We start from the raw sequence: 27,321 nt of genomic DNA, 5'->3' as shown, positions 1-27,321 counted from the left end.
TCATTAAAAATGAATTCTTAATATGTATTATTTTCTCTTTGCAATAAAAATATATATAGAAAATGCTAACTCCATAGGCTACACATTTATTAGTAGGCTTTATGTCAATATAGTTCACACATTATTTAAAGGTTCAATAAGTGATTTTTGAAAAACATACACTTGTAACCAAACAGCAGTAAGGGTATACACATGAGTATAGAGCTTAAAGTGTGTATGTCAGGTTAAATTTTTTTTTTAGATATATTAAATAAGGGTTAGATGTCTGAGTGAAAATGTAATTAGCATTAAAATTATTACTGTAACTGCCCTGCAATAAGATTTATAGCCATTTCTGTCAAGGTCATATTTTTAAAACAAGGGCTGAGCTGTGACGTCATACAAGGGAGTCGCGCCAACAAAGTTCTATTGAAGTATGGAGAGTTTTGAGTCTGAGGAGATCCAAAATCCCCCTCAAACCTATACGATGGCCCACAGCCATACAATTTTGAGCCTCCCAGGCGGGAGACAGATGAGGAGCCAAACAGAAATGTAAATAATTCATATCGAAGAAACATAAATATCTGGTGTGAAGAAGAACCAGTGGAGAGTTGGTCAGGTGTCTGGTAGTATAGGCATAACTTAGCGGTGGAACGGTACATGTATTCGTATTGAACCGAAACGGTACGGGCGTCATGGTTCGGTGCTTGAATATACACGGAGAATACACGGTATGAAAATAAATAAAACTCGCGTGCAAATGAATTCATGCGGAACTAACGTTGGCTTACTGTTATACGCGGGTTATTTAGGGACACCTAATCTGTAGCTCCGCCTTAGCTCTGAAGCTCCGTGGCTATAATGAACAGCCAGCGGTGTCAAGATTGCAATGCTGGAATATGTTGGTGTGTGTGTGTGTGTGTGTGTGTGTGTGTGTGTGTGTGTGTGTGTGTGTGTGTGTGTGTGTGTGAGAGAGAGAGAGAGAGAGAGAGAGAGAGAGAGAGAGAGAGAGAGAGAGAGAGAGAGAGAGAGAGAGAGAGAGAGAGAGAGAGAGAGAGAGAGAGAGAGAGAGAGAGAGAGAGAGAGAGAGAGAGAGAGACAGAGACGCGGGCGCGATCGACTGCTTCAGTAGCACCGTAGGCACCGCATCAGCTACCAGTCTCACTCGGGTTTTAAATCCCATTTTATAACTCATGAGATCTCCAACCGCGTAGTCCTTCTCAGTGAAATGGGCGCTGCAAATGACCGAAGTCTTGGATACCGAGGCAGCACTGAAGTCAGCGCGTTTGGTCCGAACAAAGTTGACCCAGGCACGGAACACAGTGGAGTCTGTGACCGGTTTTAACGGTGTTTTTGCACACAGCACAAACGCAGTAATTCACCATCGTGAAAATATGCCTGCGTTTACTAACTACCTAACTTAAATAACTAACTAAATAACTAAATAAATGTCCTAATCACTAATTCTCTCGCTCTATCACTCGTACAATTATCAACACAGCTCAGCGAGCTTGGGAGACGTCTCCCTGTTATGACGTCAAACGATTCGTTTGGGGGGATGGGCAGTTTTAAGTGAGGACTGAAAATAACGAACTTTTTCATCTTATATTCTGCCTTTAGGAATCGAAAAACATGCAAAACAATACATCAACTTGTCAAACGTGTATTTCCCCTCACTATTTTGTGTCAATCATAATTAAAAATTTAACCTGACATACACACTTTAAGGAGCAGCAAGGCCTGAAACAGATGTCGAGGTTGCTTTATTTCTTCTGATATGAAGAAGCCGCTGGTCACTCCCCCTCTCACAGTGCACACTGAGTGAGCACAAGACGGATCAGAGACAGAGAGGGTTGAACGAAGCAGCGGAGCTTATTCATTCGTGGATGTTAACTGAATCTGTAAGGGATGTTTACACCTGACCACTTCACGAGTTTTCTGTGATCAGATAGCTATCCGATCGTGAAAAGACAAGGTGTAGATGCCCTCCGAAATTTACAGGTCTCACTGGGGGATGGGACCACAGATCCCAGAGTGAGTTTTAAAGATTGTTTGGTACATATATCAAGAGAGAGAGACTAATGCATGACCCTAAAGAGTTCAGAGCTAAGGTTTAATGGGTTAGCTAGGTATGTAGCATAAAGCTAGGTGTTTCATGTGTAGCTAGAAGTGTGTCTTGTATCCTTATCATCTTAGCTGTGGATGTTAGGAGGCTAAGACTTGTGTGGTTCCGAGAATATTTCTTGGAAAGGCATAAGCCGAGATGAAATAAATGACTTAAGATGGCTCTGATGGCTCAATTATTTCTCTGGACTTAACTGGTGGTTTACAACAGGCTTGACGAAGGATAGGAGGAAAACGGAAAAAGGACAGCTTTCCTATTCAGATTATGCTTATTATCACTCCTCAGGACTATAGTTACGCCCTAGTAATCGTTCAAATTACTTGTGTAGCAGGGTCATAAAAATAAGTGCACTTGTTTAGAACAAACAAAATTCACAAATAAAGGTGTCTCTGGTTCCTTTCTGGGCCCTATGGGAAATGGAACCACATTAGAACAAGAGGGGAAATGTAAATGAACCATATAGATGAAAGAATAGACAAGTGAATAGCTGACTGCTATTATTTTCAAAGTAAAATTAAATAAGTGATCAAAACAGCAGGAATGGTCTGAAATTGGGAATAATCAATAGCACTAGTGACTAACCTTTAGCTTGGCTTGGACCAACACTCCATAGTGGGTCACAACTGCTGCGTGTTCAAAAGTTTAGTCAACGTGCTGATGAAAATTCTCATTACTATAAGAATTCTTCTCTAGTTACACAGTTTACAAGCGCTCAGCAAGGACTATGCTTAAACTAGTGAAGGTGAAATTCAGCTGAGAAGAATTGAAAGTAAGGAAAGAGAAAGTGAAAAATTAGAAACCCTAAATGGGGTTAAAGGAAAAGTATTTTAGAATACTTTGCACTGTATACACACAAGCTGTAGTTAAAGGCTTGATGTTAACAGCTAACTGTAGAAGTTATTATTTAGCTTAGCCTAAGCTGAATGGACGCTAGGTTAGGTTAGCTTAGCCACATAGGCTGGTTTGTTTTACAAATGACATCACGAGTTAGCACTTCCAGTGACAAGTCGTTATCATGGGAACCAGTGCATGTCAAAACAATTCAACAGTCCATGAAGAATGTCTGCACATTTTAAACGAGTTCTGGAGGTTGGCGCCTATACTTTAACTCTTTCAAAAACTTGGTTACATTCAGTAAAATGCAAATATGGTTTGGCATTTCCAAATTTTACTCATGTAACTCTTCTCTTTACTTTAAACAACGTATTCTACTTGTTTAAAGAGTAAGGAAATAGATTTGCTGTAAGTCAAAGCTTGGCTAAGCATACATAGCATACAAGCATACCCCCCAAGATTACGGTTATAAACATGAACCTTGTCTGAAAGGCGTAATTTATAGTAATATTTTCAGAATTACTAAGAAGTCTAGTTTAAAATATAATTATTTTGAAGTGTTGGTGCTTAATAAAACAATATATAGTGTAAATGATAAATCATGTTTGATATTTGTGCTAGCTACTGTATACAGGACACCAGGGTACCATACAGACTTTATCAAAGAATTTGCAGACTTTCTATCAGAATTAGTATTGGCTGCAGATAAAGTACTAATTGTTGGTGATTTTAATATACACATAGATAATGAAAAAGATACATTGGGATTGGCATTTAAAGACATTGTAAACTCAATTGGAGTTAGACAACACGTGTCAGGACCTACTCATTGTCATAATCATACTCTAGATCACATAGAATAGATGTTGATGCCGTTGAAATACTGCAGCAGAGCGATGACATCTCAGATCATTATCTAGTCTCGTGTAAACTTAATTTAGCCTGAGCTGCAAAGCCGACTCCGTGTTACAAATTGTTAGACCTATCACTTCTGCCACTAAAGATTGCTTTATTAATAATCTTCCTTATCAGTTTCATCATCTCAGCATCCCAGATAGCTTAGAAGAACTTGATATTGCAACAGACACTTTTAACTCTCTTTTCCAGCACTTTAGACACAGTTGCTCTGTTGCGCTTAAAGAAGATTAAAGAAAATAGTCCAATGCCATAGTAAAACGAGCACACCTGGGCCCCTAAGAGAGCAGCCAGAAAAATGGAGCACAATTGGAAGAAAACAAAACTAGAGGTATTTCGCGTTTCATGGAAGGAGAGCTCGATTGGATACAGAGAGGCTTTAAAAGCTGCTAGATCTGCTTATTTTTCAACCCTATTAGAAGAAAATAAACATAATCCTAGGTATTTATTTGAAACAGTGGCTAAACTAACGAAAAAGAAAGCTTCAAACCCAGAAGTTTCCAAGCAACACAGCAGTAATGATTTTATGAACTTCTTCACTTATGAGATTGATAATATCAGGGACAAAATTATAACTATGCAACCATCTACTACAATATCGCATAAGGGAGGGCATTTTAGTCTCCCTGAGGAAAAATTTGATTTATTCATTGCTATAGACCTTATGTGCCAGAGAAACAAAGGCACAGCCATCTTTAAAATATTGTCTTTGAACTCTGGTCGCTATTTGTATTTATGTATTTCAATGGGATCGCTGTCCAGGAGTAACTCATTTTTAAAGTGGATTTACTTAAAGGTGGGGTATGTGATTTGCAAAACGGCTGGCAGATTTTGAAAATACACAACTCAAATGGTCCTACCTTCTTTCCTTTGACTCCACCCATTCAAAGAACATGGACATGGATGGGGGAGGGGGGATGGTACGACCGATTGATTGACGCACTTACTGTCCAATGATTCTAGGTGGTCCTAGAAATCATTGGCTGGAGTTTTTCGAGTTCTGCCCGTTCCACAGATGATTAAATTGCTTAATTTTTATTTCAGTGCTTCTAACTCAGTGGCTGTAAGTGGGTTAGGAATAGGATTTTGAAAAAAATGGCCAAAAAAGAGAATTACATACCCCACCTTTAATGTAGAGTTCATGAAAATTACCATGCGGATTGTAATGTTTGAAGCAGATGTCTTAACAAATTTCAGTAGACCGGGAAGATTTTAAAACGAGCCGTTCATTCGTAAATACGCAAGATCGCTGTGAAAATACAGACCAGAAGTCAAAAGACGACGAGCGCAGGGCTAAAAGGGGGCGGGGCTACATAAGGTCTACAGGAGAGGAAGAATTTTGAAAACTCGTTAATTCATCTAAATTGATAACAATGTTAGACCCTATACCGACTAAGCCACTGAAAGAGATGCTTCCAGATGTCATAGATCCTCTTCTTAATATCATTAATTCGTCTTTGTCTCTAGAATACGTACCAAAAACCTTTAAGCTGGCTATGATTAAACAGCTTGTTAAAAAACGCAACTTGACCCTACAGAATTAGTCAATTACAGGCCGATCTCGAATCTGCCTTTTCTGTCAAAGATACTAGAAAAAGCAGTATCCTCACAACTGTGTTCCTTTCTAGAAAAAAAATTATATTTGCGAGGATTTTCAGTTCGGATTTAGACCGTACCATAGTACCGAGACAGCTCTCGTTAGAGTCACAAATTATTTGCTCTTATCATCCGATCGTGGTTGTATCTCTCTATTGGTGTTACTCGATCTTAGTGCTGCATTTGACTTTATTGACCACAACATTCTTTTAAATAGACTCGAACATTATGTTGGCATTAGTGGAATTGCACTAGCATGGTTTAAATCATACTTATCTGACCGATATCAGTTTGTAGCAGTAAATGAAGAGATGTCTTATCGATCACAAGTTTAGTATGGCGTACCACAAGGCTCAGTACTAGGACCGCTGCTGATCACTCTGTACATGCTACCATTAGGAGATATCATCATCACTGATGCTTTGTTTTGAGATATGAGCGCGTTTACAGGTTCACATTCCTTCACATGGACGATTAGCATGTGAATCGCTGGTGCGTGCATGGGTATGGTCACATTAGAGGTAATGAGCAGGCAATTGAGAAACTGTACATCTCGTTAGTTTCATACGGATTACTTAAACAGAGAATGTTTGTTTTTGATATGATTTACATCTAAAAATAGACACTTCAAGCTTTCTAAAAACATATCTCTCACAAATGGGTGGCAAAAATTAACTGAGATACAGTTCATTTTCTGTCACGTTTCAGAATGAACTTCATACTGAGGCACGGCAGAACGCGCACTGTTTATTTTCTTTATTTTTACGAAAAGCAGAACATTTTGTTTTTATTATGAGTTTGTTATTTATTATGTACACAAATAAAAGTAGACATTTAACAGTTTTGAATGATGTATAAAACTTGCCTGTATGAAAAAATAGTGTCTTTTGCACTGATAAGAAAAAAAGCGAGGTGCAACCGCCGACCCTAGGGGGTTAATGCTGTCCTCAGCCAAAAACTGACCATACAAAATCACATTATGTTTGTCTCAAACCATCTCAGTGTAACCGCTTTTGTTCATATTGTTCATATAATATTACATTATAATAAAAAAAATTATTGTTCTTTGTAGAGACTGGTACACATCACATGAAAAATGTTTTCTCAGGTAACCTAAAATGTTCTTCATTTAGTAACTTCTGAATTAACTGCATTGTTAATGTCCCCCCAATAAAGAAAAGCAAGAAAAAAGAGGGAACATTCACTCACTCAGTCTGGAGCCCTGCTAAAAGAAATACAACATCAGAATGAAAGTAAGCATTTTGCCTGTACTCACACTTTCCATGAAACTGGGCTTGAATCCATCTGGTTGGCGTCTCATGTCAAGGTGCTCTCTATGACGCATCATATCTTCCTCACGTCTACGTCTCTCTTCTTCATGCCTAAGCATATAGAACTCAAATTCAGTTAAACTGCACTTGCTCAGATCGACCATCTGGTACATCAAAACGTGAATATCTCAACAAGAGTAAAGCACAAAGCTTTGCTTAAAAAATAAATGTTAGCAATGAAATGTTACATCACAACCATGGAACCATTTAAATTCGTGCCAAATGACAAAGGTACGCAAGCTATCATATATTTAAGCCATCTGTTACCCTGTTTTCTGATCTCACTCGATTTTCCACAAATTTAACAATATTACATGAGTTATTCCACTGGACATGGAATCTCGTTTCTTTTCTCAAATCTTCACTCATGTTTTACCCATTTTTGCAGGGGAATATAAACCTTTCTTCCTTTTGTTTAATTTTAATTACTATATTTGCATCCGTTACTGTGGTAAAGTAGAAAAACACTGAAGTAAAAACCTTTTTACTTGCATGTCAAATTCTATTTAACACATTTTGTGCATGTTAGAATTGGCAAGGCACGCTAAGTTTATTCGTAAAGCGCATTTTATACACTGGTAATTTAGTTTCGCTTTCCCTGGCAGCGAAACATCAAACATAGCCACATAGAGGTCCTGACTCTCTGTGGTCATTACAAATCCCATGGCACTTCTCGTAAAGAGTAGGGGTGTAACCCCGGTGCCCTGGCCACATTCCACCCATTGGCCCTTACCAATCATGGCCTCCTAATAATCCCCATACACTGAATTGGCTCTATCACTCTCTCCACCTATAGCTTGTGGTGATGAGCGCACTGGCACCGTTGTACTGTGGCTGCCATCGCATCATCCAAGTGGATGCTGCACACTGGTGGTGGCTGAGGAGAGATCCCCTGATATGATTGTAAAGGGCTTTTGGGTGTACAGTAGTGAAAGCGCTATATAAATGCCTCATTCTATTCTATTTTTCTATTAATGTCTCTTGCGCCTGCAAAGATAAAATTTTCTCTTCAGACCTTTTACAAGAAGTTGCATTGGAACATCGGGAGAAGACATTAGACGAGATGGTCTCTGTCCTGCTCATCTCCCACACCCATATCAAAGCGCAGAACGGTATATGAAAACACATTTATCTTTGTGGGGCAATCTAATGAATGTTTTATTTATTTTATTTATTTATTTAATATTTAACTTTCATATATTATTTAGATTAACATTATTTACTGAAATTTTTTTTCAGTGTTTTACAGCCTATAGTGCATTTCACTGGCGAAAGTGCTAAACTAAACACACGTTTGTTACGAAATGGATGTTTGAGCCTTTTTGATTATTTTTTTTTATATTACAAAATGTATTATGCCACAGTAGTCGGTCTATTACCACCCAGTGGTAAAAAAAAAAAAAAACACTGTCACAAAACCTGTTTAAATTATGGGAGTAACTTCCTTTAAACTGAAAAACAACTGAATTGTTGTTTAAAAAAAAACCGTGACATGCACAAAAGACTCATAACTCCAAATATATAGCAAATAGAGTAGTCAAAAGGTAGGTATCAATTGATAGAACACTTTTTAAATGTTTAGAAAATATAAATTACATTACACTTGGATATTCTCATGCTGAGAAACTGCTAATGAAAGACTAAATATATATGTAATTTTTATTATGATTTTGCATGTCAAGTCAAGTCAAGTCAAGAATATTTGAATAGCGCTTTTCACAATACAGATTGTATCAAAGCAGCTTCACAGTATTAAAGGTATAGCGGAGGATTTTCTTCTTCCGGGTGGGTAGTGTATACTATTGGTCCACCTAAGTGTCAATCATTCTGGTGATATGTTTACGTAAGGCCGTTCACACGCTGGCGTGCGCTAAAAGCACATGTTGGGCTTCCCACTGATGCCGCAGTCGCGAAGATTCTACTAGACAGGTAAAGTTTGTCATGCTATTTGGAGAAATCCATTTAAAATCACTGCTAGTAGGCGTTCCCTCTCGGTCGGGAGCAAATAGAAATTGGAGAGGGCGGGTCTTTTCTAAAAGTAGGAAAGATCCTCCGCAATACCTTTAAATTAAAATAATAATAAAACGTCCATGTTTGGTAATGCTAATCAATAGTATTATTGATTGATTCATTAAATTGAACATCCCCAACTGAGCAAGCCAAAGGCAACAGAAACATATCTTTCTTATTTGACATGCAATAAAAAATTTTTTATGATAGAATAAAGTAATCAAAAGGTACAGCATTTGGAACCAACATGGCCTTTGTTCAGTCCTTGACTCCCCCTAATGGGCATTTTTAAAATTGTTCCTCCGTGAGGAATATATTGATCAATGCAATGGATAATTTTGGGCTCATTTTATTTGTAAGAATCTGCTGTAAAAAAATGCTGTGCCATTTTCTTCGATATGTGGATGTTTCATGAGCTGTACAAAAGTACATAGTACAAAAAATTATTTAATAAATTATGATTTTTTTTCTTCTATTTATCAGAAAATACCCTCAGCAGTAACCCTTTATAATAACATTCAGTTGCAAGTCATTTATAAGTGGATAGTTAATGAACTAATCATTTACAAAACATTCATAAATGATTAGCAAGTGATATGCTAACATTTTATGTATGTTTTGTAAATTCCGTTACATTTACAAGTGATTAGTAAATGATTAACTAATCATTTACGAAACATGACTGCATTTCATAAATGTTTAATAAATTATGTTACTTTTTTGTATGTATGCAGAAAATGTTGTAAATGCCTTGAATACACGTACAGATAAATTTTAACATGTAAGAAAGATCTACGAATGATGTGTAACACATTTACAAATGATGAGTAGTGTACACTTTAGATTAGTGGATGCAGAAAGTGTTGTTAATAATATTAATAACTTAAACTTATATAGCGCCTTTCATGGTAATGCCAAGTCCAATTGATTTAATCTTTACCGGTAAATCTGATCACATGAAAGTATGCTTGAAAATAAATTTCCAGTATAATAATACTTGTTTATGGAAAACAGAAAGTTACTGAAGAAAACTTATGCCACCAGATTCTTTTAATACAGCATTAGGAATCTCAAACCAGAAAGAGGACTTATCGTTAAACTTATCGACTGCAACCATCTACATTTACATGACATTTATTCATTTAGCAGACACTTTTATCCAAAGCGACTTACAAATTAGAACAATATAAGCAATTAAACTACCAGTAAGACAACAGTATGTAAGTGCTATGACCCTTCGCAGTTCAATCTAACTTTTTTTTTTTTTTTTTGATAGAATAGAGCAGAAAATGTTAGTATTACTGGATCAAGTGCTGCCGAAAAAGATGTCTTCAGCAGTTTCTTAAAAATGGCTACGGACTCAGCAGCTCTGGTTGAGTTAGGCAGATCATTCCACCAGCAGGGAACAGTCATGGTAAAGGTCCGAGAAAAAGATTTTGTGCCTCTTTGAGATGGCACCACAAGACGCAGCTCGCTTGCAGAGCGCACATTTCTGGATGGCACATAAGTCTAGGGTTGCCACCTTCAGTGTGACAAAATAAGGGAGCATTACAATAGTCCAGTCTGGATAGAACAAGCGCCTGAACAAGGAGTTGTGTAGCATGCTCTGATAGGAAGGGCCTGATCCTTCTGATGTTGTACAAGGCAAATCTGCATGACCGGGCAGTGCTAGCCAAGTTTAATGACCCCATCATTTTAAGACCACCTTCTTCATAATCTTTAATCATATCAGTTGTACATATATAATGACTCTTAAGTTTCCATATAAAATCAAAGATTAATTTGTTAATTGCCTTTATCTCTTTTGCAGAAACTGATAGAGAGAAACATGAATAGATGAATCCAGAAAGATTTTCTACTTTTGTCAATACAATTCTTCCAGAAATTGTTATGTCTCTGTAGCAAAGTATGCATTATTAATTTACAAATATACTAACTTATCAATATTTACATTTTCTAAATTATCCATCATCTTAGATAACCAGATCCCTAAATATTTAACTTCAGTTTTAACTGGGATATTCCATACACACACACATATATATATATATATATATCAGGGATATTCTATCTAGATCAATGCCAGATATGGTTCCCATTTTGAGAAAAATAGACAACATTTCTGCTACCATAATAAATAACTGAACAAAATTATAAACGCAACACTTTTGTTTTTGCCCCCATTTTTCACGAGCTGAACTCAAAGATCTAAGACTTTTTCTATGTACACAAAAGGCCTATTTCTCTCAAATATTGTTCACAAATCTGTCTAAATCTGTGTTAGTGAGCACTTCTCCTTTGCCGAGATAATCCATCCACCTCACAGGTGTGGCATATCAAGATGCTGATTAGACAGCATGATTATTGCACAGGTGTGCCTTAGGCTGGCCACAATAAAAGGCCACTCTAAAATGTCCAGTTTTATGGTGCCAGTTTGCATGTATTGCCTCAGATCATTTGCGTTTGAATAGCGCGCGCTCTCCGTGGGCGTGGTCAAATGAAAAGATAACGACCTATAATGAGCTGAAATGAGAACTCGCTCTTTTTATATAGATTACATAAACAGAGAATATTTGTTTTAGTTTTGAATTAGATAATTTAAAAGTACACACTTAAATGATTATAAAGATATATTGCTCATGCCTGGGTGAATAGTATTCGCTGAGTTTTGTTTATGTTTAGAGACGTGCACCAGAAAAAAAGTTCACGGAGACGGAGAGGCAGAAAGCACACCCTGTTTATTTTCTTTATTTTACAAATGCACAATGTTTTATTTCGATTGTAAGTGGACACGTAAAAACGTAGACATTTAACAGCTTATTTTTTCATATTTCTTAAGTCTGTATGAGCAAAAATGACGGAGTATTTTATGTCTATTTTGCTGCTATGTAAAAAAAAAACGAGCAAAACGCGCCGGCGCGTTTGCGGTCCCCAGAGGGTTAAGAACAATGTTCAAGAATCAGTCAAGATGTTGAAGTTACGCCAGGGTTGGTTGTTTCTGCAGGATAATGATCCAATGCATTGTTTAAAATCTACCAAGGAATTCATGCACAGACACAGATACAATGTTCTAGAATGGCCATTACAGTCCCCAGACTTGAACATCATCGAAAATCTATTGAATGATTTGAAGAGGGCTGTACACACTCGAAAACCATCAAGCCTGACTGACCTGGAGACATTTTGCAAGGAAAAATGGTCCACAATTCCTGCAGCCAGAATTCAGGGACTTATCAGTGGCTATAAGCGATGACTACATGTTGTAATTTCAGCAAAAGGAGGCTCTACTAAATATTGATGTGGTAATTCCATTGGGGTGCCCACATTTTTGGACATGTCTGTTTTTGTTATGACTCACATTGTGTTGTTTGTTGGTTCAATAAATTATTTCAGAACTGAAAAACTGTTTCCATAATATATAAATTATATCCAAATGAAGTTGCTGCTTCGAAAACCCAGTAGATTATAAACTGAAATTATGATAATTATCAGGGATGCCCAAACTTTTGCATAAAATTGTATGCTCAGGCACAGCAAACTACGGAACCAAACTAAAAACCCAATTGTAAAGCATATGGTATGACGTACAAAAATATTTCACACATTCATTATCTCAATATAGTCCAATATGGGGTAATGGGTTCTTTGTACCAGGAAAAGTGGATGCTACGTTCAAATTGTGGGACTCTAAGACTGTATGTGGGACTTAAAACAATCCAAAATCTTTATTTGACAGATTCTGATATTATATTATGATATTATATATTATGATGTCTTTTGAGGTTAAGGTTTAAGTTCAGCCTCAATAGGAAACAATTTTTTTTCAAATACCTCCACCTTAGAAGCTTTGTTAAACTTCTGGGGACTAAGCCCTTTTTGGTCCGTTTTTTCTATTTTTACATTTGGTCTTCTAAACCTTATAAATGTAATGGAGACGGAACACCATGTGTATGGCATCTATGGATTCAGAAGACCCTAAGCTAATGTGTTTATAAAGGAAGTATGAGTGAAAAATGTACAATAAAAAAGAGAATTTCTAAACCGAAAATTAGATTTTTGTACTTTATTACTGAAAAATCACACCTCACACAACAATAATGAACAGTTTTTAAACAAAAAAATATATTTTTCAAACCCTTTGCTTGACAGACATTTGCAATTGTTTACGCACATTTGCGCTCTGTAATACTCCGCTCCGTTCGTTCTCTGTCTTCTCTTCCACTCGACGCTGTTTGTACATAGCTGTCCCTTACTATGGTAAAATCCCTTGCAAGGCTATAGAGTCCTCTGATTAGCTAGAATATGTCATGGTAACCTTCCTCTGATTCGGTACAAAAAATATACCTCCCAGCGGCAATTTTTCCATTGTCGTTGCGCAAGGAATCTGCCTAACAACATTGATTTCATTGGCCTTTTTACGCAGTGGTATTTTGCAACAAGGAAACGTGTATATATACAAACTGGATACCACTGTTTTCAGCGGAATCTGAGGAAGACGGCAAAAAAAGACTGCACCTCTCTATCATTAATAGTTTTAAAAATAATTGCATATTTGTAAAAGTATGCAATTTTGTGCAGTACCGCCCAATCCGTCCCCAGAGCGTTAAAGGAAATCAAGGAAATTCCCTTATTAGACCCCCACATTCATCTTTGGAAAAATTATGATAAAGGATAGTTTGAGAAAGGGTATTATATCTGAATTTTACGGTTTGCTGACATCTTATTCATCTGAAAATTCACAATATAAGTTGAATGCATGGAAGGAAAACTGGCAATTTGAAGTTTAGGAAGAGGATTGGAAAGCAGGTTGTACTAAGTTTCACACTATGTCTATAAATACACGACTAAAAGGTTTACCGTATAAATGGTTAATACGGACATATGTAGCACTGGTGGAATTAAATAGATATAATAAAAAACATAACAGATACAAAATGTATGGAAAATAGAGGAACTTTGTTTCACTATTTGGCAACGTAGAAAGATTAAATCATTCTGGGAAGAGGTAAGAATTATAATTGAGAATATTATTTCAAAACAAATTTGAATGGACCCTAAGATTTTTCTGTTGGGCTTATACCCAGAGAAACAAAATTATAGTAGAAATGAGTGAGAATTTATAGACCTCAGCTTGGTTTATGGCAAAAAAAAAAATGTGTCACTCTGTTGTGGACCAAGATTCACAAACCAAGTACTACTCAATGGATAAGACAGATGTTGTCAAGTCTTTCATTAGAAAGGATAACTTGGATTTTAAAAAAATATGTAAAATAAGTCTCCGATGTCCCCAGTATGTGAAGTTTTAGCTCAAAATACCCCAGAATTTTTTTACAGCATGTTTAAATTGTCATTTTTGGGGGGCTGAGAAAAACGCTCCGTTTTATTGTGTCACCTTTACAAGTTAATGAGATGTGGTTCCACGCACAGGGGGCGGAGCCTAACCAGCTCGCACTCAGAGCCAGGACAATCTCATCTCACAGAAAGATGATAATATCAAAACAAAAACTCACAGTAACGGTGTTCGATTCGGACAATAATGCCCACAGAGCTAGAGAATATATGCTGAATAGAGATAGAACAGGTATGTTTATTTGAATTACGTTTATAACTTATATATGCCATCTGCTCCACTATAAATACAAGCCTGCTGTAACGTTAGTTAACCCTGTCTGAATGATGACCAAAATATACTGATAAGTTCAATTAAGTTTATTGTACATCACAAAATGTACATGGACAAATACTCTGATTGGACAAATACTCTGATTTATTCTGAACTTCTGACCTGTAATGCTCCTGAATCATAATCATACACTGTTCACTCATTGGCCAGAGGAGAACTGGCCCCCGACTGAGCCTGGGTTCTCCCAAGGTTTTTTTCTCCATTCTGTCAACTGATGGAGTTTTGGTTCCTTGCCGCTGTTGCCTTACCTTCTGGCTTGCTTAGTTGGGGACATTTAATATTCAACAATATTATAGATCTGCCTTAAAGGTGGACGATGATGAAATAGTTTTTTGTATTATTTTCATGTTATCACTGTGAAGCTGCTTTGATACAATCTGTATTGTAAAAAGCGCTATATAAATAAAGGTGACTTGACTTAACTTGACAAAAAAGATGAAGCGTTAGTTTTACTCCAGAAAATCAATGTAAGAATAAATGGTGTAAGAAGTGCGCATTAAGTCTTATCCATAAACTCTCTCTCTCTCTCTCCCTTTCATTATCATGGAACATAACGTTACACGGCGAAGTACACAAAACACTCGTTACAACTAACAGTAAACAAATATATACACTCCTTTTCAGTGGGTGCTTTATAAACTGGTAAACTATATCTGTAAACCGACTCTAGCTCGAGCTGTCATAAAGTGCTCGCTCTCACTTTCATTTCTGCGTGATCAGTAACGTTAGTCCTGTCGCTCTGGAGACTGGGAGCTGGATCACGAGAGCGGTTGTACTGATTAATCCTCGAGTAACAACGAGAGTAAATGAAGACTGCTATGTTTATTCTAACATCCAAAAAACAAAACACCTCAATCGCTTCCGGAGACATTCTACAGCTGCTCCAGCGTCGAAACAATGGCGGACTGTGTCCAGCTCACTTAGGGCGGGGTCTATGCTCAAACTGCAGTGTCAATCAACAGTCGTGGGCGGGGCTTATGCAATTCTACGTCACATTGCATTGATTCTGAGAACAGCTCGTTCTGAGACAGTGCTTATGATTTATGGGGATTAAAAAAAAAAAAACACTGGTTGGATTTTTATCATTATAGGGTGGTTGTGTACACACACTGCCAACACACATTTATGTACAAACACCATGTAAAAGTGAATTTTGCATAATAGGTGCCCTTTAAAGGCTAAACAATTTGATAACATATGGAGTCCTTTCATTAACCCTCTGGGGTCTGAGGGGTTTTCTGGGTCCTGGAGGTGTTCTGACATGCTCTAACATTTGTGCTTATTTCTGTTACTTGTGACATTTTCATGGCTAAAGTCTTATAGATTTTCTATTGGGTTCAGGTCTGGAGACTGGCTAGGCCACTCCAGGACCTTGTGATTCTTCTTACAGAGCCACTCCTTAGTTGCTCTGGCTGTGTGTTTCGGGTCATTGTCATGCTGGAAGACCCAGCCACGACCCATCTTCAATGCTCTTACTGAGGGAAGGAGGTTGTTGGTCAAGATCTCGCGATACATCGCCCCATCCATCCTCCCCTCAATACGGTGCAGTCGTCCTGTCCCCTTTGCAGAAAAGCATCCCCCAAAGAATTATGTTTCCACCTCCATGCTTCATGGTTAGGATGGTGTTTTTGGGGTTGTACTCATCTTTCTTCCTCCAAACATGGCGACTGGAGTTTAGACCAAAAAGCTCTATTTTTGTCTCATCAGATCACATGACCTTCTCCCGTTCCACCTCTGGATCATCCAGATGGTCATTGGCAAACTTCAGACGGGCCTGGACATGCGCTGGCTTGAACAGGGGGACCTTGCGTGCGCTGCAGGATTTTAATCCATGACGGCGTGGTGTGTTACTAATGGTTTTCTTTGAGACTGTGGTCCCAGCTCTCTTCAGGTCATTGACCAGGTCCTGCCGTGTAGTTCTGGGCTGATCCCTCACCTTCCTCATGATCATTGATGCCCCACGAGGTGAGATCTTGCATGGTGCCCCAGACCGAGGGAGATTGACCATCATCTTGAACTTCTTCCATTTTCTAATAATTGCGCCAACAGTTGTTGCCTTCTCACCAAGCTGCTTGCCTATTGTCCTGTAGCCCATCCCAGCCGTGTGCAGGTCTACAATTTTATCCCTGATGTACTTACACAGCTCTCTGGTCTTGGCCATTGTGGAGAGGTTGGAGTCTGTTTGATTGTGTGGACATGTGTCTTTTATACAGGTAACAAGTTCAAACAGGTGCAGTTAATACAGGTAACAAGTTCAAACAGGTGCAGTTAATACAGGTGATGAGTGGAGAACAGGAGGGCTTCTTAAAGAAAAACTAACAGGTCTGTGAGAGCCGGAATTCTTACTGGTTGGTAGGTGATCAAATACTTATGTCATGCAATAAAATGCAAATTGATTCTTTAAACAATGTGATACAATGTGATTTTCTGGATTTTTGTTTTAGATTCCATCTCTCACAGTTGAAGTGTACCTATGATTACAGACCTCTACATGCTTTGTAAGAAGGAAAACCTGCAAAATCGGCAGTGTATCAAATAGGTCAATTTAAAATGCGTGTGACATGTATCATTCCTATTTTGCACCCGCGCACAGCGGACTTTTCCCTCCACAGACGCACGTCGGTAAATTAGGGAATGAACTTGCACTCGCGGGGGCGGTTCGGCGAAAAGAGGCGGCGTGTTCTGGCGCAAAAGTTCCCTGGTGCTATTTTCCAGTTTTAGAAAGCAATTGCTCCACTGACCAGGAAAAACCCAGTCTAAAGACAGTGGCGCGTTGCGCGTTAGTCATATGGTATTTTAAGGGCGCGTGCTTGGCCATAATGTAGCGTGTTAGCACGCATACACTTTGATTCTCTAATATAAACAGACGCAGCAGTTTTCATTTTTGCAAATCATACATTAATAAAAGGAAAAATATTAACACACGAGGGAAATCATTGTTGTGTCCGTGAAGATGTGAAAAAAATCTATCGAGATAAAAAACTAGGGCTGCCCCCGACTAAAGATATTCCTAGTCGACTAACACTCCTGCATTTTAGCAATTAGTCGAATAATCGTTCATTTATGATATTAATATAAAACTTGCGTATATACAAGGAAAGGTATAGTCCAAGTTGAAGTTTAACACTTCCATATGACAGAAAATGCTAAAGCATGATATTAGCGCGTTCAAAATGAAAATGAAGTGCTTAAAACAGAATAGTAAAGCATATAGCGCGTGCACGTTATAGGCTAATTATAACATAAAACGGCAATCAGACTGCCTGCGCATTTTAATAATTTATTATAAAAAAAATACAAACTATAACAGTTACATGTCAGTTTTGAATAAAATAAAATAAAATTCGTTCTTTAAAATAAATTAAATAAACTTAGTAGTAACTTAGGCCTACAAAACAAGGCAAAAAAAAATAAAAAAATAAAAAAATACTGTATCAAAAACGCTGTTTGGTATAAAAATAAAATACAGTGGAAAATTAATAGAATTTTTATATTGTTCAAAAGGAAAATTAACAAAACCGAACAATTTAATAAATGTATGGGACATCGCACAACGCCAAAACTTAGAATAAAAAAGAAGGCTGCAAACAAATCAACAGCCTAAGTATTTGATTAAATTGTTTAGAACAATTAAACTATATTTAAGCCAAAATGTGGAACAAATAGGCTAATTTAAAGAACACTAATACAAATCAAAAATATCAGAGCAAAGCCGCAAACTGCCATTAAGACGACGGATGAGTTAACTGAAACAACAAATTGCAAACATCAGACTAATTTTTCTTACAGAATAAAAAACAACTTCTGCATTAGGCTATATAAAAACGAATAAATAAAAATATTTATTTAATTTTGTACAGCCTATACCCGTTATAAAATAAAACACCCGTTGTTGTTTTTATTTTATAGCCTGACGGATAGCAAACAGAAACACTACAAAAAGGAAATTAAGCATTCTTACCTAAGCTTTCAATTCGATTTTATTTTTTTCATATTATGTGAGAGGAACACCAGCTTGTCCACATTGTTGGGAAGAAGGGAGCTTCTCGACTTGTTCACAATGAAGCCGGCCTTTGAAAAGATGCGCTCTGATGGAGTGGATGTGGAAGCGATACAGTGGAGGGTTTAGCTGCTTTAGCGAGCTTTGGATATCGATGTAAAAAAAAATTGCCACCTATCCAATGGTCCCGAATCAACCTTTGTTTTATTTGCCAAGTACATTTTTAGTTAATCTCTTCTGCATGCTCCTCCTCATCAATGGGCATCAGCATGGATATCTCGGCCTGCTTTTCCTTTTTCGGTTCGGGCTCACCCTCCTGCAGGGTTAAAGCCTTGTTTATACTCGACGCGTCCGCACGAGCGCGAGTCTCCGCTGACTGCGCGCGCGCCTCTCCAAACGGTCGAGGAGAATTATACTTGACGCGCTCGCCGTTGTACTATTCGTTGAAACTACAGGGGGCGACTCGAGTAATTGTCCTCTCTAAACCATCAGGAATCGGTGAGAAGAAGAAATATAAAATATGAAATATAAACGAAATATGTTTATTTTAGTTACCACCATAGATCTCTTTGATCTCTCATTGCTTTGATGTCATGTCATACAATGACTGCGCATTGTGCGCAGCCCTTGATTGCGTAAATTTTTCACGTGATTTATTTTTTATTTTTTTTTTTGCGACTAACCGACTAATGAAAATGTATTCGACCAAGCCCTCTTCATATCGACTAACATTTAGTCGACTATTTGGGGGCAGCCCTATAAAAAACACACATCTAGATCAGGCTACACATTTACCCAAATTATACGCCTGTTTAACCGAAGCTAATTTGGGTGGGTTTCTCCCATCATCCCCAATGTCACTTCTCTGTGTTTTACGGTCCTGACGAGAACGTCGGTCTCCTCGGCTGTGAATCGCTCCTGGCGTGCGCCTGGCAAATCCGCCGTTATAATAGCAATCCGCGTTGGAACAAGCGCACCTGCTCTTCAAGGGAATGTGAGAGGACGCTCTGAATGGTTTAGTTCACGTTACGCCCAAACCACACCAAACCGACGCTTCACGGCACGCGCACATGTTCTTGCATTGCTAACTTGACATAGCAGCATGTTCATTATCAAAATATAATGGTCTACTACATGCCACACTTAGTTCATCATGATCAAACTGGGTTTATTAAATCTAGACTAGCATCGGATAATGTCCGTCGCTTGCTTCATATTATAGATTTTGCCTCCAATTCAGAAGATCAAAATGCCATTCTCTCTTTAGACGCTGAGAAGGCCTTTGATCGATTGGAATGGGGTTACTTGTGGTCTGTCCTCCAAGTTATGGGTTTTAGTGATAGCTTTATCTCTATGATAAAGTTATTATATACTAACCCCTCTGCAGTCGTTATAACGGGCAACAACTGTTCGGCTAGGTTACCAGTCACAAGATCGTCCCGTCAGGGTTGCCCCCTATCTCCACTTTAATTTTCTTTATCTTTGGAACCTGTTGCCCAGGCAATACGGCAGTCGGAGGCTTTAGAACCAATCATTGTTCAAGACACATCGCATTGTATCTCTCTGTATGCAGATGACATTTTAATTTTTACAAAAAATCCCTCTAAATCCCTTCCACATCTTCTTGAAATTTTTAAGAATTTCAGCAGTATTTCAGGCTACAAAATAAACTGGACAAAATTGGCTTTATTGTTGTTGGGGGGACTGGATGACCAGATACCACTTTTTAATATTCCAGTTGTTAGTAATCTTACATATCTAGGAGTGTCCATCAGTCCCTCACTCAACTTGTTAACTGCTGACAATTATAATAAAGTTCTAAAAAATGTGGAGGGTGACCTGAATAGATGGGGGATGCTCCCTACTTCTTTTCAGTCCAGACTTTCAGTTATTAAGATGAACATATTGCCTCGTGTTAATTTTGTGAGTAGTATGATCCCCCTAGCTCCACCGGGTGGTTACTGGAAGAAGCTACATTCAATCATTAGCTCTTATTTATGGAACAGGAAAAACCCCAGAATCAAAGCATCTACTCTACAAAGACATCGATTTTCAGGAGGTGTAAATTTGCTCGAATCCGGAGATTTTGGTGTCATGGCGTCCCATTGAAGAACGTTTAACATATCCATATTGTCTGCCTAGTCTGGTATATTCTAATATACCTCATAGTATAGTTAAACGCAATTTTGGTCCAATAATCTCTTAGTCCACCGATGTGCCAAAATTCCAAACACATTTTTCGCTCAATCCCCTATTTTCAATAATCACTCGCTTTTAATTGGTAAGTAACCAATTATGTTCCCTCAGTGGCGCAATAGAGGGGTCTGTGTCCTAGGGGTGGGTATTGGCAAGGACTTCACGATACGATACGCATCACGATACATGGATCACGATACGATTTCATCACGATACATCACGATACGATAAATATTGCGATATTCCACACAGTTAACTAAAAATGTAAAACCAAAATAAAATGAAAGTTACGGTGTGTGCCATCTGAGTAGTCTTACATCAGATCACATTGATAAATCAGCAGAAGAATTGAGTCAAAGCAATATATTACAAAATTTCCTTTCCAATTTATTTTTTTAGCTGCCATAACAAAATAGACTTGAACTTTTAACAATGGACACATTAAAAACGTTAAAATAAAGTGCATTAGATATTTAAAACTAAATTAAAGTGTAGTGCACAGTTACGGTAAGTTAACTCACTGAGGTTATGTGGGGCTTAGCTTGAATTAAAAAAAAAAACATGGAAATAAAGTGCAGATACTCAGGTACTGTCCATGTAAACAATGAAGTGAAATATGCAGCTTTCACTACCGAAATTGAGAGTGTGTGTGCGCTACTGAGTGAGCGTGCGTTTGTGTGTGTGAGTGAATGTGCGTTTGTGTGAGTGAGTGAGCGCGAGAGAGTGCGTGTGTGAGTGAATGTGCGTTTGTGTGAGTGAGTGAGCGCGAGAGAGTGCGTGTGTGAGTGAATGTGCGTTTGTGTGTGTGAGTGAGCGCGAGAGAGTGCGTGTGTGAGTGAATGTGCGTTTGTGTGAGTGAGTGAGCGCGAGAGAGTGCGTGTGTGAGTGAATGTGCGTTTGTGTGAGTGAGTGAGCGCGAGAGAGTGCGTGTGTGAGTGAATGTGCGTTTGTGTGAGTGAATGTGCGTTTGTGTGAGTGAGTGAGCGAGAGAGTGTGTGTGCGCTACTGAGTGAGCGTGCGTTTGTGTGTGTGAGTGAGCGTGCGTTTGTGTGTGTGAGTGAGCGCGAGAGTGTGTGCGCGCGCGCGCTGTTTGTGTGAGTGAGTGAGCGTTAGAGTGTGTGTGAGAGTGTGTGAGCGCTGTTTGTGTGTGTGTGTGTGAGTGAGCGCGAGCGAGTATGTGTGCGAGTGAATGTGTGTGTGAGACGGCACGCGATGACTGACGGAAAAGCAACGTGTGTAGTCTGATATGTTTCTTGTCCACGACAAGAACATAAAGCCGCCATACTGCGACATCTAACGTTGCAGGAACGGAGGTTGTAGTTCACCAGGTCACACCCCGTTTAAAACGTGATTTAATTATTATTATTTTATTTTTTTTAACATCGATTTTTTGAGCTGGAAATCGATGTTGTGTATCATGAATATAAAAATTGCGATGTATCGCTGTATCGATTTTTTAGCACACCCCTACTGTGTCCTTAAGGATATCATAGGGGAACAGGGTCTTCGTGCATTCCATGACCTAGAGAGAGCTTATAATCTGCCGGGCACTTTCTTTTTTTATTTACAGTTAAGCACAGCTATGCGCGCTCAGGGCGTTCCTTGGGGTATTGAGTTGGGGAATCATCCCCTTCATGTAATTTTTGACACACGATGTCTCTGTTATTTTAGCCTGAAAAAAGGATTTTTATCCTATATTTGAACAAATTATAATATAGTAATAATATCTGAAACCTATTTTCAGATTTTTTTTTAAACATCTGTTTGATATTATCAGCAGCACGATCTCTGTGCATAACAAACGCGTTGGCTTTGCGTTGTGGTGGTCAGGCAACATAAAACAAAATTGTTCAGTCCATTCAGATTTGAATTGTCTATTATTTGTGTCCACTTTTCTTTTCTTAACACCAGTGTTGTTTTTGGCAGCCCTTTTAGTTTTAGTCATAGTCTTAGTCTTTTTGACGAAAATGCTTTTTAGTTTTAGTCACATTTTAGTCACTTATAAACTTGATAGTTTTAGTCAAGTTTTAGTCGACGAAAACACAAAAAGGTTTTAGTCAATTTTAATAAAAAAAAAAATTAGTCTTTAACAAATTAATTTAGGTTAAAAACAGGGTATCTGCACATTTTTTAAAGTAAAATTTAAGGCTTTTTAAGACCTTTTTAAGACCTGAAGAAATAAAAATTAATACCGTACATTAGGGGTGTGCAATATTAACAAAAATATATCTCGATATTTTCAAAGTTTTGTTGATAATAATTAGATGATATTTAACTGATTTTGTACTGGTACCATTAGGTTTGTTGTTGACAGCAGACTCACAAAGATATTCATGTTTAACATATTCTATCTATGCAGTGGTCAGTTCACAGTAGTGACTGAAATAAAACATTTTATTAAGGGGCAATATTTGCCACCTTAAATTGATTTCCAGGGGCATTTTCACCTAAATATGGAAATTATTTCTAAACGTATTTAGAGGTATGCATCACCTTTTATGTCAAATTCTAACATTCAAATTAAATTCTATTAGAATAAGACCGTACCACTGTCAAATTAAATAATTAAATTAAAATCCATCCTTGCAGTGCAGAGGTGACACAGAAGCGGCATCCGAACTGGCATTACTATATTTACACTTCATTTGCAATTGCATAAATAAAGCTATTCAAGATTTAAATATGAAATTATTTATAATTTTAACATTTTAATTAAAGGGTATATGAAACTAAACCCGCCAGTAGGTGGCAGTAAGTCAGTTGTTGGAGTTTTATTCAACCGATTTGTTCAAACGGCCGATTCATTCATTGAATCAAATGATTCGTTCAAAACGCGGATTTCAGTTTTTAAAAAAGAATCGCTGTCTGTTGGACTACGGTTTCATTATGAAATTCTCGTCGGCGAAATAAAGGGGGAAACAAACAATATTGACAATATAAAAAGTAACACACAATGTTAACTTTATTGTTAATTTAACTGTTGAATAAATTGTGCACAGGAAAACGGCACTCTTGCTCGTGATATTCTAATATAACATAATATGATATAAATATAATAAGACAAAAACTCATTTGGGGACATACCTATAACTGCACTGACACATCACGCAATGAAAGCAAGCATGAGAGACAAACGCGATGTCAGCTCGAACTCGCGGTGCCTCGTACGTAGTTAAAACAATGATTACAATATCATCATAGTTCATAGACAATCCTAAACACAAAGAATGAACTATTGAACTGACATTTACTCGTTCTCTTATCCTCTCCTCTCGCGTGCAGGAGACAGACGCAGGCTAATACGCGGCCGTAAATGACGCGAATTGTCACGTGAACATGCAAGCAAATCCACAAAGATAGAATAATAAAAATAATACGTACGCTAATTAGATCGTTTTCATTTGGAAAGCATTTAGATATGTCGTCAAAGTGTCATCTAAAATTTAAGACCTTTCATAGGTAAAAATAAGACTTTTCATAAGTAAAAATAAGAATTTAAGACTTTTTAAGGCCTTAAATTTTAAATATCAAATTTAAGACCTTTTAATACTTTTCAAGGATCCGCGGGGACCCTGTAAAAAGTATTGGAAATGGATGGGCTTAGGTTTGACAGGTTGCAGCAAGTCTTGCAATTCATAAAACAACAGTTAACCTTAAAACCTTTGCATAATAAACTAGACTTTCTGAATAATTCGATTGGTTGGGTCCTTACATGTGCTTCGTGAGGCGCATACTAGCACTAGTCTCTCGCTCCCTTTCTCTGCTGTGCGCGCGCGCTACACATGCGCGCGTGCTCTTGCTCGCTCGATCTAGATTCCGGGAGATTTGAACTAATTTGCGGGCAATTCTGAAATGATCGTACATTATGGGATTTTTTTTATTATTGATCGTACATCGTACAGAGGTCAAAATTATCGTATTTATAGGCAGAAATGACATGCATTGTGAACGTCAGACTTAATCATTTTCGTTCCATCTCGTCTCGTCAACGAAAACTAGAAAACGTCTCGTCATGTTTTAGTCACTTTGGAGCCATTTTTAGCTAGTCATCGTAACGTTATCGTCATAAAAAAAAAGGTGTGTCAACGAAATAATTGCATTATCGTCATCGTTGACGAAAACAACATTGCTTAACACTTGGCATATTTTCGTTGTGCGGCGAATGCTGTCAGATACTGCGCGTTTGAATTTTAATGCCAGTGATGTGCTTACGCTGATGTTACCATGACAATCTTGAAATAAGCGCGGGCCAAACATTTTCCTCCCACGGGCCGGATTTGGCCAACGGGCCGCCTATTGAGAAACCCTGCTCTAGGCTTTCAAATCACTCCTATTTTGACACCTCAGTATTAAAAGGTTAATTTTCAAATTGTTTTAAGGAAACCATTGGGAATGTGGAATATATATTTTTTTAATGTTTATAAATCAGTAAAAAAAAAGGAATAAAAGCACACCTCATCTCAACCTGCTTGCGTTTCTGCAGCTCCTGATTCCTGAGCTCCTCCAAGCGTCGCAGTTCCTCCTGACGTCTCATGAGATCTGTTGGTATTAGTCCACAAATATTTACATTGACAAAGTTAAGAATAAAAGTACTTTTCCCTGAAGGAGAGAAACGAGACAACACACTGGTTGTGGGAGATCACAGTCATTGTGTACTCATGTTTTCATCATTACAATTTATGTATATAACTTCTTATATCCAAATATTTAAGTATTTCCCTCACAACATTGTGGTGGGCAAAATAAGTGGCTCTTTAAGTAATACCTTGTCTCATCATCATGAGTTGATGCTCATGTTTGGCAGCCTCCATTTCAGCCTCCAATTTCTCTTTTGCCTCCTGTATGTTCCGTTCCACTTGTTCCCTCTGCTGTTTCTCCATCTCATCCAGAGCCTTCCAGCGAGATGAGTACTCAAACTCAAAGGTGCCTGGCTGTGCAAAGCGTGGCTGATGCTCCCGTTCCCTGTATTGTAGATTATTGAGGTTAATTTAAAACTTTTTTTCTTTAGATATACTATATGCATATGGAATACAAATCATCTCAATTATCTAAATACATACTTGTGATACTGTGCTGATTTTGGCAACAGTTTTTCTGGTAGACCATCTTCATCATCAAACTGTTCTGTTGGATCAAGAATGACTGGACGAGGGGACCTGAAGGACAAAAATGAAGAAGAAAAAAAATGTCCATGTCAAAACTCTCTTACTTGACTTAACATATTCGATATCTACAGACAGGTCAATCACTGATAAACACAGATCATACAATTAAAATGAAAAGTTATTACATTGTAAGCAAAAGGGCTCCATCTGCACACCGGTCCAAGGCTTTTCGGGCAGCAGGCTTATTGGCAAACTCCACAATCCCCTTGCCTGTGGGCCGTCCTCGGTCATCAACCACCACGACTGCCCGCTCAACTGGGCCGAACTGTGAGAAGGCCTGTTCAAGAAGCTCATTAGACACCACTGGTGAGAGGTTTCGTACTGTGAGTGCCGCCCCATGTGTGGCAAAACGAATCCGGATGGGCCTGTTCCCCAGCACCGTGCCGTCCAGCTCAGCCTTGGCAATCTCTGCAAGTGTCCTTGTCTCCTTAATAATCAAAAGAGTGACAATTGAAAATATGGATGCTTAAGCGCTACAAGCAGTCGGTTTACAAACACAAGTGAGCACAATTTGCAAACTTCTTTATGGTTTTCATGGCAAATGCCCAGTAATTAAAATCCAGTTCAGTCCAAAAATCTACAAACTTACAAAAATACAAATCAATCTTTCCTTGTTTACTTTTTATTTATATATAATAGCATAGCAACACCAGATATTGTGCTTCAGGTGGGAGATAGTATTCTCAAAACAAAATAAAATATTTAGATATTATAAATGGATTGATGAAAAAAACAATCAAGTTTAATTTTACCTATGGGTTGTATTCAGGTTAAAACTGATATATCAATTCTACATTATCAAATAATTACAGGGGTTCAGGGTTCATTATATGCAAGCAGGGGCCTTCAAGCTCAAAAGGTTGGGAAGCACTGATCAAAATCAAACTACTCCTCCTAGAGAGTTTATTCGATTGCCACCACACTTTTTCAACATGATGCAAAGACATTGAAGATGGTAAATTGCAAATGGATATTGGATATCTCAAACGGTGTTACCATGGCGAAGAATTAAAGTAATGACAAAAAAGGGAAAGGAAGAGTCTCATATCTTCTAAACAGTATAACCACGATGGCATAGGCCTGTTTTAAACAGGGTTGAGCAAATCATTGTTGCTGTGAACAGGGTTTTCATAGTTACTTTTATAGGCTCTATGCACAAACGTTGCTGACATATTTCCGGTATAATCTCAGCCAGCACCTTTACTTTCGCATTGGGCGTTCTATAGCGAAGTGTACTAGTGGCAAAACTTTAATAAAATTCATTTTCTCAGAAACGGAGACAATGATTTTAGAAACGGATTCGCTAGCCGAATTTCGCATGATATTAGAGAATACTCACCCTAAAAGTTGTATGTAGCTCGAAATATATAATTTAAAGCCCTTCTCTTTCTTACTCTTAAGGTGACAGCTAACTGCCTCTCAATATTGTTAACATCATTCACGTTAACCGCTGGAAGTTTTTGTAAACAGCGAGTGCCATTTGCCAT

The 27,321-nt window shown here is 37.9% G+C and overlaps 1 protein-coding gene across 3 annotated transcripts in view; it reads right to left on the bottom strand.

The window, feature by feature from the left end:
* The window catches only part of pspc1 (paraspeckle component 1), a 36,970-nt gene that overhangs the window by 7,953 nt on the left and 1,696 nt on the right, over positions 1–27,321 (bottom strand). For all 3 annotated transcript variants that reach the window (XR_013798034.1, XM_079615971.1, XM_079615970.1), the window contains exons 2-6: positions 25,960–26,261; positions 25,730–25,825; positions 25,435–25,631; positions 25,124–25,208; positions 6,726–6,831 (exon numbers count right to left, since the gene is read on the bottom strand). Coding sequence is in view for 2 of the 3 variants with exons in the window: in XM_079615971.1 (XP_079472097.1) it covers positions 6,726–6,831; positions 25,124–25,208; positions 25,435–25,631; positions 25,730–25,825; positions 25,960–26,261 (786 nt within the window). In the remaining variant the exon portion in view is untranslated. The remainder of the gene's footprint in view (positions 1–6,725; positions 6,832–25,123; positions 25,209–25,434; positions 25,632–25,729; positions 25,826–25,959; positions 26,262–27,321) is intronic.

This window comes from Phoxinus phoxinus (genome assembly GCF_949152265.1).
Source record: "Phoxinus phoxinus genome assembly, chromosome: 6".
Classification (NCBI taxonomy): domain Eukaryota; kingdom Metazoa; phylum Chordata; class Actinopteri; order Cypriniformes; family Leuciscidae; genus Phoxinus; species Phoxinus phoxinus.
Note: the sequence above shows the minus strand (reverse complement) of the source record. Positions and strands in the feature narration are given on the sequence as shown.